The following is a 13,353-nucleotide window of genomic DNA, read 5'->3' as shown; positions in this document are numbered from 1 at the left end:
TGGAACTGGAGAGCATTATGCTAAGTGAAATAAGCCAGTCAATGAAGGAAAAATACCACATGATCTCACTTACTCATGGATAATTGAGACCATTATAAACTTTTAAACAATAATAGATACAGAGGCAGAGCGGCCTCAAACAGAGTGTCAAACTGCAGCGGGAAGGCCGGGGAGGGTTCGGGGGCGGGAGGTAGGGGGGTAAGAGATCAACCAAAGGACTTGTATGCATGCATATAAGCATAACCAATGGACATAAGACACTGGGGGATGGGGGGGGCTAGGGGACTGTCTTGGGCGGGGGGAAAAAATGGACACATATGTAATATCCTTTGTAATAAATAATAAAATTTAAAAAAAAAATTAAAAAAAAAACACAAAGTTTCTATTGTTATTTCAAATAAATTTTCACTTTCCAAACTTATTTAGGGAAAATGAAGAGATGTGCTGTAAAAACAATCAAAATCGTCCCCTGTTTACCCAAGTTTAATGATCAATGACTTTCCAAACTTATTTAGGGAAAATGAAGAGATATGCTGTAAAAACAATCAATTTAATTATCAATTTGACAATTAGAGAGAGCAAGAGAAAAACATCTATAGGTGGGTTGTTCAATATGTACACCAAACTTCCTTTTCCTTTTCTTCAAAACATGTTACATACAAAATCATCTGTGAAATTGCTAGCCTCGCCAGAATCCCAGTAGCCATAAAAATTTCATTTCCCTTTCTGCTGCCCCTGATTTAGGATTTTCCACATCGATTTAGAAAACTCTGTCTACTCTTTCTTATATCAAATATATGAGCCTAATTTCCCACTAACCCAGTCTGGTCCGTACAGGCAATAATAAGAGAGACCATGGTCCCCACTATTTCCCATTGCTCTTGGATCAAGGTTTTCTATGGCTGTGGACATGTTCTCTATAAAACACGACCCATTCCATGACCCAAACTGTCAACTCTGAGCAGCGGTGACGACATATTAAAAGCAGCCAGAGTATTTCAGGAAAAATGGAAGATGCTTGGTAAGGGATGAAAGAAAAATAAGACCTATTATTAGCATCCATGGGTGAATATGAACTTTGCTTTCAGTTGAAATAAAGCAAAGATAGGACTTAACATGGAGGAACTTTTAACCTATATGTTAGTTACTGAAAGATTTGTAACTAGCTCCTTTTTTAGAATTTAGGGGAAACTTTTAGTACACATTCTTGTTTAAAGGAAACGTCTTATTGAAGTACTAAGTGAACAAAATAAAGCAGTGATAAAACTAAATGACAATAGCTAATTTAGAGGGCCTATGACTAATTGGAAAATATAAAAGAATTGATCATAGCAATTTATTAATATTTTTAAAAATCATTAGAACATAATTGGAAAATGAATTAATACTTCAAAAGAATTCAACTTTGATTTGACTACCAATATCAAGTACTAGCAGATAATTTAATGTGTAAGTGTTAAAAAGCACTTAAACTTTGTCTAGTACTTCTCAAATTATATTAAGGAAAAACTTCTGAAAATATTGATACGTTGAGCAAAAAAATCAAATCCATCCCCTATGCATCTAAATTTAACCAAAGGACTTATATGCTAGCATATAGGCGTAAGCAATGGATACAGACAACAGGGGGGTGAGGGCATGAGTGGGGGAGATGGGGGGTAATGTGGGGATAAGGACACATGTAATAACTTAATAAAAAATAAAAAAATAAATTTAACTATCAAATAAATTGAAATATAATTTTTTTACCTCTGTATTTTTATGTCTTGAATGTGCTAAGCCCAAGATTAGTCATCTGCTATAGAGCCTGGGAATGGCTACTCTGTCTCAGAGACCCTGAGAGTGTCTCCTGAGGATTAGGAATAAAAGGCCAGAGGATCAGAATCACCTGCACTTTTTTCATTTTTTCCTAATCACAGAATAACCTCCTACCAATGTGGATTGGAATCTCCTTCAAAAAGTCAAGAAGAAGGCCTTGACTTCATTGTGCTTGAGAGGATGGGTAGGTGGTGGTAGAATTATCTTCCTGGCCTCTAAAATTTAAAACAATGTACTGAGTACGTATATGCCAGGCCCCGTTTTATGCACTTATGTGTATTGCTTTATTTCTCACAACAAGCCTACTATGTAGTATCATGACTCTCAGTTTACTTTTATTCATTTATATTTTGAGGGAGGAGGGAGGGAGAGAGAGAGAGAGAGAGAGAGAGAGAGAGAGAGAGAGAGAGGGAGATGAGAGAGACACAATGATTGGTTGCCTCCCACGAGCCTCGACCAGGGCCAAGGATCGAATCTGCAACCAAGGTACATGCCCTTGACCAGGAATCAAACCTGAGACCCTTTGATGCATTGGCCTACGCCAGTGATGGCGAACCTATGACACGCGTGTCAGAGGTGACACGCGAACTCATTTTTTTGGTTGATTTTCTTTGTTAAATGGCATTTAAATATATAAAATAAATATCAAAAATATAAGTGTTTGTTTTACTATGGTTGCAAATATCAAAAAATGTCTATATGTGACACGGCAACAGAGTTGAGTTGGGGTTTTTCAAAATGCTGACACGCCAAGCTCAAAAGGTTCGCCATCACTGGCCTACGCTCTAACCATGGAACACGGCAGCCAGGGCATGACCCTCCATTTATTTTTGGTTGAGGAAACAGAGAGAGAGAATGTAAAACTTCCCTAAGATACACAGCTAGCGTTAAAACCAAGGTTGGGGCCCAGGCACTCTGACTCCAGATTTCATTCTATTATCCTTGGGAGATGTAGTTCTTCATGGTAGTGAGATTTGTCTTGAATACTACTATATTATTATACCTCAGAACATGAAATTTTAGACTTGGATGTGAAATTGGAGAAAATTAAATTCAAAGATCTCATCTTAAAATTAAGAAAAATGACACAATGATGACATAACTTATCCAAGTTCACACAACTGGATAGAGGCAGAATCGGAACTAGAGGTCAGACCTCCTCTAGAACTTTATTCAGTGCTATAACGCCTCCCTAGGTGGGCTTCTGTGGGAGAGCCTAGAAATATTACTTACAACTTTTCTCCATGATTATAAAAAAAAATTGCAAAAAGTACACAGGAGAAAACCAACAATATTTGGGTTTACACAGAGGTTGATTTTTCAAAGCAGTTAATCAGTTTCCCCACACCCAATCACTGGATAGTCTAGTCATTCTGTTGATTTTTCACGCACCCTTTATCATGTTAATTCCATGTATTTGCTATGATTTTGTGTTAGCACCATCTTCCTACTGATCTGGTTGTCACTCTCATGTCAGGACTACACTGTTCTACTTATTGTAACTTTGTGATAACTTTTTATATCTGGGGGGCAAGCCTTTTGATTTTCTCTGTTTTCAAATTTTATTTATTCTCCTATAGTATCTGTTCTTACAAATGAACTTTAGGATTGTTTTGCTCTTCAAACAATTTCAGAAGAATAACTTCTCATACTATTTACTACCTTCCAGAAACATGCTGTGTCTCCATGCTTCATGTTTTCTTTTCTATTTCACAATAAAGTTTATTCTTGTGCATAGCAAGCTATGTTTTTCTTATGATTATGCCTAGGAACTTAATTGTGTTTGCTAGACTGAGTGGACTGCTCCCTCATTATTACTGTTTAAATAATTATTGATGGTGTACAGTGAGTGTTTTTCTGAGACCTGTTACTAATTCCAAAACAGTAAGATTCTCTTAGATACTTGTGGAAAAGGAGCCTCCAGGGACATTACAGAGCTAGAGAAAGAGATATTGTTTGGGAATTCCTGGGCACCAACTCTGCTTTATCCCCCCGCCCTGAGAAGGATGTGGTCTTGCTGTTTATTTTCAGAAACAAGAGAATGCTTATAAATATTATCTTAGGTAGATTTATCAGTGTACTTTCTCCTGCAATGTAGGTGTAAGCCCAGTATAAAAGGGCAGAGGCAAAATAAGCTTCTTTCTCTAGTCTACCAGGTTCCACCTCAACCCCACAAAGAGAAAAGAGAACATGAGAAAACTGTGGAAATATATGCTGCACCTATTTCTGCTCGCAATGAATTCATATCCTTCCTCTTAACTTCTGTAGCGTTGATTACATCAGAAACTTAGTTTATATAAATATATATACATCTAATCATGTTATGTTCAAGCAATGTCTTTTCCTTATCAATAGTATATTTGTTTTACTTTCGTGTCTTGTTACACTGTTCAAAACACTAGGATAAAGTTCGTAAAAATATTTTTGTTTCGTTCTTTATTACAGAGACTATCCCTAGTGCTTTACTGTAAGTATGCTGACTGTTGGCTTAAAATATTCTTTGTTATGTAAAGGACATATGCTCATATGGACATTGAATTTTATCATATGCCTTTTTAGAATCTATTGAAATTATGGTTTAATTTTTCTCTTTTGACATTAATGTTATATTGATATGGCACCTAATGTTAATTTTTATAGTTCTAAAGAAACAGATAACTTTTTCTTTATTCTTGTAATTAGGAAAATATTTCCTTTGCATGTCTATTTGCAAATCTTTTTCATCAACTTATTGGGATGTGTGCCTCTTTAAGCTGCATAAAGTGTTTGACAACTCAGTATTTTCTTCTATCATACCTTTAAATTCCCATCTCCATATGTAAAGTCCATCCAAAAATATTGTTTCTTATTCAAATATTCTTTTACGTCTCTCATTAAAGTTATGTAATTTTCTTTCTTTAGATTTGTCCTATATTTCACTCCCAGGAATTTGTGAAATAGGGTCTTCATTTAGATTCCTTTATGTATTATCCTTTCCCTCAGAACTTTTTTTTCTTCTCTACACTAGAACTTCTTAGATTTAATCTATATGTCATCGATGAGATTTCCTATACTGTTAATTCTGCTCCTTACCACTTTCTATGTAGGTTTTATTTTTGACTTGATATTTTTAATTTACTAGCAATTTAGCCTCATCTTAGCTAACTCCCTTTCATCTCAAATTGTTCTCTCCTCATAATTTCCTATTTCTTTTCCATAGACTGCAAAACAAATGTTTTATATAATATTCTTCTGTTTCCTTTAATGACACATTTTTCACAGGCATTTTTTTCCCTCTTGAGTCTTCAGAGCAATGTTTCCTATACCTTTTGCAAAAGTAGTTCACTGGTACTTTTTACTATCCTAGAGCAAGAGGGACAGTTCCAGGATTTAACCTTCAACATAAATGGCTGTGAGATTGTTCTCAGGAACACTCTGTGCTGTGTTGATACAATGATTCTCTTTAAGTGTCAGGTGGAAAAGTTAATGTTCACTCTTAGTCTGATTTCCAGTCTTCTAGCAAGCATTTATCTAGCAAGGCACTAGAGATGTGCTTTTATATCTACTACTTGGTTCTCTGACACTCTGAGCATATGATAGAGTACTGGGAAAATCATCTTTAGTACCCACAAATCTGAAGGTTGTTCCGATACTGCTGTACATAATAGTTTTAGTGAATGAACACTCGATAGATTTGAAATACAATGGACCACTGCTAGTCTACCCCTCTACACTCTATCATATCTTATCTGGAAGTCTCAGTCACAGAATAAATATAGAGAAATACAGGAATTGGTGAGAAGGGAAAATGACTATAATTTTCTTCCAGTGCTACAACCATGTAGCAGGAGGGGAAACTATTCTATTCTGAGGTGTTACTAATGTAACCACCACCACAACTGAGAAAACAATAGTTCTACACTCACGCCCCCCGCCCCCTCAAATTCACGTATACTACCTCTCAATCATTTAGTTTTGGACATATTGAGTCTGAGGTGTCTTAAAGACACCCTGCTGAAAATGTTTAATAAAATGATGAAAATTTGGGCCATACGCTTTGGAAAACAACTGCACTGGAAATAAAGGCTTTGGAATTTCTGCCTACAGATTAGGCTGAACTTATGGGAAAGAGACTGCCTGACGCATAAGTGAAATGAAGGTAGTTTGAGGGTGGACCCTTTAGAAACATCAATACTTACATGAGAAATGGAAAAGAGGAAAGCAACATTCAAAAGACAAAGGCCAGAAAGAGTGCTAGCACAGAAGCTAACTAGAGAACGTTCTGAAAGTGTGAGTCATCAATGGTTGGTGATAAATCACATAGCAATACCAGGGTAATACAGACGAAATGAAGAGCACTCTGGCAACTAGGAAATTATCACTAACTTTAGTGAGAGCAATTGCACTAGATTAATGGGTGCAAGAGCCTGAATACAATGCTTTGTAGAGTTACAGGAAACTTGAACAAAAAGGTTTAGAATAGTGGCTAATGGGACATGCCAACTCAAGTGAGGAAAGGCATTGGGTATGGTTACAAGTTAAGGAAAGACAGCTTGTAAGGATAGAGCCAGAAGAAGCAATTGCCATTAAGAACATACAAGATAAAATGTATTGCATGAAAAATGGATCACATCCCCCTCTGATGTAGAGGTGCTCAGTAGTAAAAGCAAGCTCAGAGCTCCTTGGTATTTACCTAGCAAATGAGTTGAAAATGTACATCCATAGAAATATCTACACACGATGTTTATAGCAGCTTTATTCACAATTGCCAACACTTGGAAACAATGTGCCCATCAACAGGTGAATGGATAAACTGTGGTACATTATTACAATGGAATTTTCAGTGAAATGTGCTATCATGCCACACTGAGACATGGAGGAAACTTTAATGCATATTATTAAGTAAAAGCAGCCCATCTGAAAGGCTACATGCTGTGTGATCCCAACTATAAAACATTCTGCCAAAAATAAAACTATGTAAAAAAAATCAGTGGTTGTCCGGGGCTCAGGGGAGTGAGGGAACACAGGGATTTTTAGGATAGTGAAAGTATTCTGTATGATACTGTAATCATGCATATATGTAATGTCACTATACATTTGTCAAAATCCACAGAATGTACTACTCAGCCATAAAAAAGGAATGAAATGTCATTTGTGACAACATGGAGGAACCGAGAGGGTATTATGCTAAGTGAAGTAAGTCAGACACAGAAAAACTAATATGTATGATTTCACTTATATATGGAATCTAAATAAATAAATGAACAAACAAAAGAAACAAACAGATACAGAGAACAAACTGATGGTTGCCATATGGAAGGAGGTATAGAGATGAGAGAAAAAGGTGAAAGGGATTAAGAAGTACAAATTTTCCATTACAAAATAATTACAGGGGTGTAAAGTATAACATAGGAAAAATAGTCAATAATAATGTAGTAACTATGTATATGGTGCCAGGTGGGTACCAGACTTATCATAGTGACCACTTCATAAGTTATAAAAATGTCTAATCATTACATTGTACACTTGAAACTAATGTAATATTGTATGTCAACTATAACTGAACAATACATTTTTAAAAATACCAAACAATCCATAGGATGTACAACACAAACAGTGAGCCCCGAGGTAAACTGTGAACTACAGTTCATAATACTCCATCAATATTGGCTCATCATACCAGATGTACCAATGCAAGAGGTTAATAACACTGATGTTGTGTGTGAGGGGTTGTACAGGAACTCTCTTTACTTTCCACTCAACTTCCCAGTAAATCTAAAATGGCTCTTAAAAAAACAAAAGCAAGCACAAAGGTGTAGAATGGAGAAGGAAGTTAAAATAGTTCTACATGCTGGACTTTTATTTTCATTAATTAGCAGGTGTGGGAATGGGTGGGTATCTCTCAGCAAATGTTCTATCACATTTTAGATATTATAATCCAGAAAGATGGGATACCCTCTAATTGAGTTTCCCTGATGTTCAAATATTGAGGTGGCAAGTGAACCCAATGCTTATTGATCTAAGTACAATAGTCATTCACTTTCAATACATAAATGCCCATCACTGACAGTTCTGTAACTGCTAAAGTTCTTTAAATGTGATGTACAGCTCAACCTATTTCATTACAAATCAAGTGATTAAATTGAATTATAAGACACTTAGTTTTTTTCCCTTATAAAAAATTAAGGAAAAAATGCACCCCCAACAGCCTGTTTGAATTCACGTATGCCATTATAGGGATCAGAATAATACATATTTAAAGATACCCTAAACATTCAGGGTCCTATTATTTATATTTTCATTAACTATATGAAAGCTTCTACTTCCCTATTGCTGATAGGTTTCACTGAGCGATGCTTCAAGTCCTGTAGACCCCTGTATATCCCCAAGTCCATTTGTGATCTGTGAGGTCAAAGCAGTAATACTAAGATAATCACTTGCTGTCTTTACTTGTTGAGATTTTTAATGATGGTGCAAAAGTAACTATGGGTAAGGCAACTGGCCCCTTAGCATGGAGGCAGCACCAAACTACTAGTCATCACTGCTATGCACTCAGTAACCAAGCTACTTTCACTTAAGAATGTCCTTGACAAAGCAGTAAAGCATTATTAATTTTATTAAGTCTTGAGTATCCACCTTTTGAGCATTTAATGTGATGAAATGGGATGTATGCATTGTGGGGCGCGGCTACAGTGTTTTGGCCAGGTTCAAGCCTTGGACTAATGAAAGGACAGGGTCCTCTCATTGCCACGTGGAAGTCCCAGCTGGAGGGCAGGGCCCTCCCAACACAACTATAGCCAACAGCTATAGTTGTAAGCTTGAACCTATGGTCCAAACACGTGGCCCCACGTGCCTTGTGCTAGAGTTCAGGTGCATGTAGTTGAGTGAGGTTGAGACTCACGAGAATGCTGTAAACAACGTGATCTCGCCCCTCCTTTGCCTCGTGGCATCAGCTATAAAATAAAGACAGGGCTTGTGGGCACCGGCGCTGTCTCCTCACCAGGGAGCAGCGTCCCACCGAGACCCAGCTTTCATTCTCTTGTCTGTCTTTTCTCAATCCTTTCACCCCCCACTCAGGGTCACCTTTGTCCGTAACAAGTGGTGCCCGACCAGGGACTGAGTTCTGCGACCAGGGACTGACTTTGGCCGTAACAATGCATAAAGTAGTTGTGCTGCATATCAAAGTACGATCAATCATACTTTGAGAAAAAACTGAGTTGGGAGCTTAAAAAGCCGAAACTATCACGATGCACCATGTTTACTTGAAAGAAAGACTGACGAACTATGGTTATGCCGGCATTTGTCAAATACTTTCTCAAAAAAGAACAAAGAACTCACGTTTTTGTTGCCAAAGACAAAAAGATATATAAACTTTTAAGTAGAAAGTAGAATTTTGAAAAATTTGTATCTGTTACTATGAACTTGACAGCTTCCCCAACCTAAAGAATTTTCTGATAAGACTGGTGGTGATACCAAATATTAAAAACACTGTATCATGAAATGTATCAATATTTAGAAGATTTGTAAAACCTAGTGAACCAATATTTTCCAGATGACCAATGCATGATGTTACAAAATCATGCATGGGTAAAATAAGATCGATTCAAAGTGCAAGATGGACCAATACATTGTAATGTAAATACGTACTAAAATTTCACTTATATGATTTCAGATTTCATATTACAACTATTCTTTAAGATGCTATGACTTGTCTAAGTTGTATGTTGTGTCCAATGAGAATATACACAATTACTTTGAAAATACGCCTCCCTTTTCCAGCTATTTGTGTGAAGCAAGATTGTCTTCATCTATTTCAACAAAATACATCACAACAGACTGAATGCAAAACCAGACATAAGGCCCCAACTGCCTTGCCTCCTATTAAGCTGGCCATGAAATACATTTATTAAAATGTAAAACAATGCTACAGCCGGGTGGTTCAGTTGGTTGGAGCATCATTCCGTACACCAAAAAGATGGCAGGTTTGATGCTCCGTTGGGCACATGCATGGGTTGCAGTCAGGGCATATGGTGGGTGGAAGAGGGGGGAGCAGCCAATGGAAGTTTCTCTTTCTCTCAAATCAATAAACATATCCTGCCCAGCCAGCATGGCTCAGTGGCTGAGCATCGATCTATGAAACAGGAAGTCACAATGCGAGGTTTGATTCCTGGTCAGGTCAGGGCACATGCCTAGACCCAACACCTGGTGGACCACTCTGTGCCTACCCCCCACCAGGTCCCCGCTGCAGCCCAGTGGACCTTTCCCATGTAACTGGTAAATACCGTGATCTTTCACAATGTTACGTCTTCGTACATATTCACCTCATCTGAATTGTCTTCCCTTGAAATCATCAGGGAAATACCTATTTGTTCTTCATGTTCTAGCACAAACGTCCCCTTGCAGTGTCAGAATGTCTGTGTCCCCTGCAAATTCAATGATGATCCTCATGCCTCATGTGATAGTGTTAGAAGGTGGGGCCTTTGGGAGGCGATTGGGCCATGAAGGCAGAACTCTAATGAATGAGATTAATGCCTTTATAAACAATGCCCAAGAAAACTTCCTTGCCTCTTCCACCATGTGAGGAAATAATGAGAAGTCTGCACCCCAAAAGATGGCCCTTCCCCAACCATGCTGGCACCCTGATCCCAGATGTATGAGAAATAACTTCCTGTTGTTATAAGCCCCCCAGTCTAAGTTTTACCACACTAAGACATCACTCATCTCATTTTTTGTAACACCTGCTTATTTTGAAATACTGATTACTTGTGTGCTCATCAATTCCAGCAGTCTGAGTTCCTCAAAAGTGGGGACCATGCCTTTATTCCTCTCTGGATCCCAGCTCCCAAGACTAAGGAATGTTTGTGGATGAAACATATCCCAGGAAGTGGGAGGCAGTCGAGTAAAGGCTAACACAGCTCTCTGCCCCTGTGTCTCTTGGACCGGATGTGTCATGGTCCATTGTAAGGAGATGTGGGTGAGGATTTTTTAAAAAGTAAAACATTGTCATTCTCATTTTGGGAGAAAAACAGTTATTTTTCATAAAAAATGTTGTTTACGTTTAATAAGTTTATTAATGTTATTTTTAAGTGAACTAATAAATAAATGTTTTAGCCCTGACTGGTTTGGCTCGGTGGATGGAGTGTTGGCCTGCGGACTCAAGGGTCCTAGGTTCGATTCTGGTCAAGGGCATGTACCTTGGTTGCGGGCACATCCCCAGTGGGGAGTGTGCAGGGGGCAGCTGATTGGTGTTTCTCTCTCATCGATGTTTCTAACTCTGTCCCTCTCCCTTCCTCTCTGTAAAAAATCAATAAAATACATTTTTAAAAATAAATGTTTTAAACTTCTGTTTTGTATTTCTACAATAGTAAATGCTGATAGTTATAACCCACAAAAACAAAAGCTCTTTGGGGTCCTCAATAATTTTTAAGAGTATAAACGGTTCCTGAAACCACTAGGGTAAAATATTATCAAACAAATTAAAGTTCAGAAAATGAAGTCACAGTTCCTAATCAATTTACAACATGACAGTAACAGGCTGATCTCATACCTGATATAATATCATGATTAGAATAACCATAAAACATTTTCTTGAGATTTAACTTACAAAGTGAATTAGATTTCAGTTGTGATGTAGCCAATTGTTCTCCTCGCTGGCTTTCATTCTCCTCATCCTCCTCCTCATCTGGTACTACAAAGTCATCAATAATGTAATTGTCTCCATCTTCATCAGATTCATCAACCTCCTCCTCTTCATCTTCGTCATTCTCCTCATCTTCATCATTTTCATCACTGATTGGGCAGGATTCCCTTTCAGAGTCCTAAATTAAAAAATATTTCTTCAGTAAATTATATGGATATGACATTAAAAGGTTAAATCCCAAACCCAAATGATGCATAGAAATTAATTTCATATTTTAAGATTAAAAAATTATGTTAAATGTTGAAATTTGAAAATCATGTGTGTAAAATGTTTAAAATAGACATTAAGATTATAAGAAGATAAAAACAGGAAATACCATATAAAACAGTCTTCCAATATTACAAGAAAGATGGACTGAAGCTCATGATAAAACAATATATTAGATACAGTATTTCAATTAAACACGTTCATGGATACTTTATTAAAAATAAATTCTAGAATTATAGAGAAATAGAACAGACTTGGCCCTTTCATTTTTATAAAAAGTAAATACTTTTAAGTAAAAACTTAAAAACAGTAACAAAACCAATAAAATAAAACACACCTCAAAATCTCTACTACTATTACGTCTCTGATGAGATCTTTGTTTTGAGAGTTCTTTCAGCTTCTGGAGTTGTTCTCGCTTTCTTGCAGCGGAAGTTTTCTCAGGCTGAATCTGCTCCATCTCCGCTGAAGAACATTCATCTTCAACCACCCTACGCGGACGTTTATCACCTACTCTCCTCATTAGGACGTCGCTGTCACCACTCTCATCGCTGTCACTTATCACCGAGGTTCTTCTTCTCTTCCCCCGCTGTACGTTTTCTTCTTCTAAATCCTCCTCTGTTATCTGTTCAGCGTGCTTGCTGAGATCAGCATCCTCTGGACTTGAATGCTTTTCCTGGTCTGGTAGATCAATAGGACTGCTCTGATTGCCTTTGTCATTTTCTCCTTCATTTGTTGAACTGTTGCCAGTGTCAATGAGATGCTCACAGTTGTTGCCTTCACTTTCAACTGTAACTAACTTAAGCTCACTTTCATCTTCTGGCTTTTTATTAGTTTCAAGCCCTTTGTTACTAGCAAGCTCCTCATCACTGTCAATACTTTCATCACTATCACGCTCTTCATCACTCTCTTCCTCACTCTCAAGGTCTTCACTCTCAAGGTCTTCATCACTATCCAATAACTGTGAGAAACTATTTCTTTTAGTCCGCTTCCAATCAACTCGAGATTTCTGCTCACGCTCTTGAATTTTAGAATTCCTCCTTGTTTCACGTACCATTTTCACTTAAGCTTCTACAAAATAAAGTTATTAGGAATATAATAATGATAACCAGATTATAACAATGAATGCATTTATGGTACAAACTATATTTATTTGGTATTATAAAATGGTTCACAAAGGTAACATCACATGAACTACCTGAGTGAATTGGCAAGATAGTTATTCAGCAAATAATTTATTGGGCCCAGCCATGTTGGTTCGGTGGTTGAGCGCAGACCTATGAACCAGGAGGTCAAGGTTCGTTTCCCTGTCAGGGCATATGCTTGGGTTGCAGGCTTGATCCCTGATTGTGCAGGAGGTGGCTGATCAATAATTCTCTCTCCGCATTGATGTTTCTCTCTCTTTTTCCCTCTCCCTTCCTCAATCAATATCAATAAGATATTTTTTTAAATAAAAATAATTTATTGAACATCTATGAAATCATTATGTGAACATCTATTCTAAATTATGCTATATGTTTTGCTGAAAGAGATACATAGAAAACTCATGGTACTGTTCTTCAGAAGATTATTATCCATGTATAGAAATAAGACATATAAACATATAGTAAGAAAAATGCAAGGTAGCATTCATTTAGTACCAAGTAAATTAT

At 37.2% G+C, this 13,353-nt stretch overlaps 1 protein-coding gene and 1 long non-coding RNA gene across 4 annotated transcripts in view; one reads left to right on the top strand and one right to left on the bottom strand.

The window, feature by feature from the left end:
• The window catches only part of LOC107183606, a 21,156-nt gene extending 9,684 nt beyond the window's left edge, over window positions 1-11,472 (top strand). Inside the window, exon 3 of the long non-coding RNA XR_001514392.1 lies at window positions 11,406-11,472. This is a non-coding gene — a long non-coding RNA (uncharacterized LOC107183606). The remainder of the gene's footprint in view (window positions 1-11,405) is intronic.
• CCDC82 (coiled-coil domain containing 82) overlaps window positions 1-13,353 on the bottom strand; it is a 32,885-nt gene that overhangs the window by 14,409 nt on the left and 5,123 nt on the right. For all 3 annotated transcript variants that reach the window (XR_001514391.1, XM_006766861.2, XM_015565977.1), the window contains exons 2-3: window positions 12,042-12,772; window positions 11,402-11,615 (exon numbers count right to left, since the gene is read on the bottom strand). Coding sequence is in view for 2 of the 3 variants with exons in the window: in XM_006766861.2 (XP_006766924.1) it covers window positions 11,402-11,615; window positions 12,042-12,758 (931 nt within the window). In the remaining variant the exon portion in view is untranslated. The remainder of the gene's footprint in view (window positions 1-11,401; window positions 11,616-12,041; window positions 12,773-13,353) is intronic.

Source organism: Myotis davidii, unplaced genomic scaffold (genome assembly GCF_000327345.1).
Source record: "Myotis davidii unplaced genomic scaffold, ASM32734v1 scaffold641, whole genome shotgun sequence".
Lineage (NCBI taxonomy): Eukaryota > Metazoa > Chordata > Mammalia > Chiroptera > Vespertilionidae > Myotis > Myotis davidii.
This window is presented reverse-complemented; position numbering and strand designations above follow the sequence as displayed.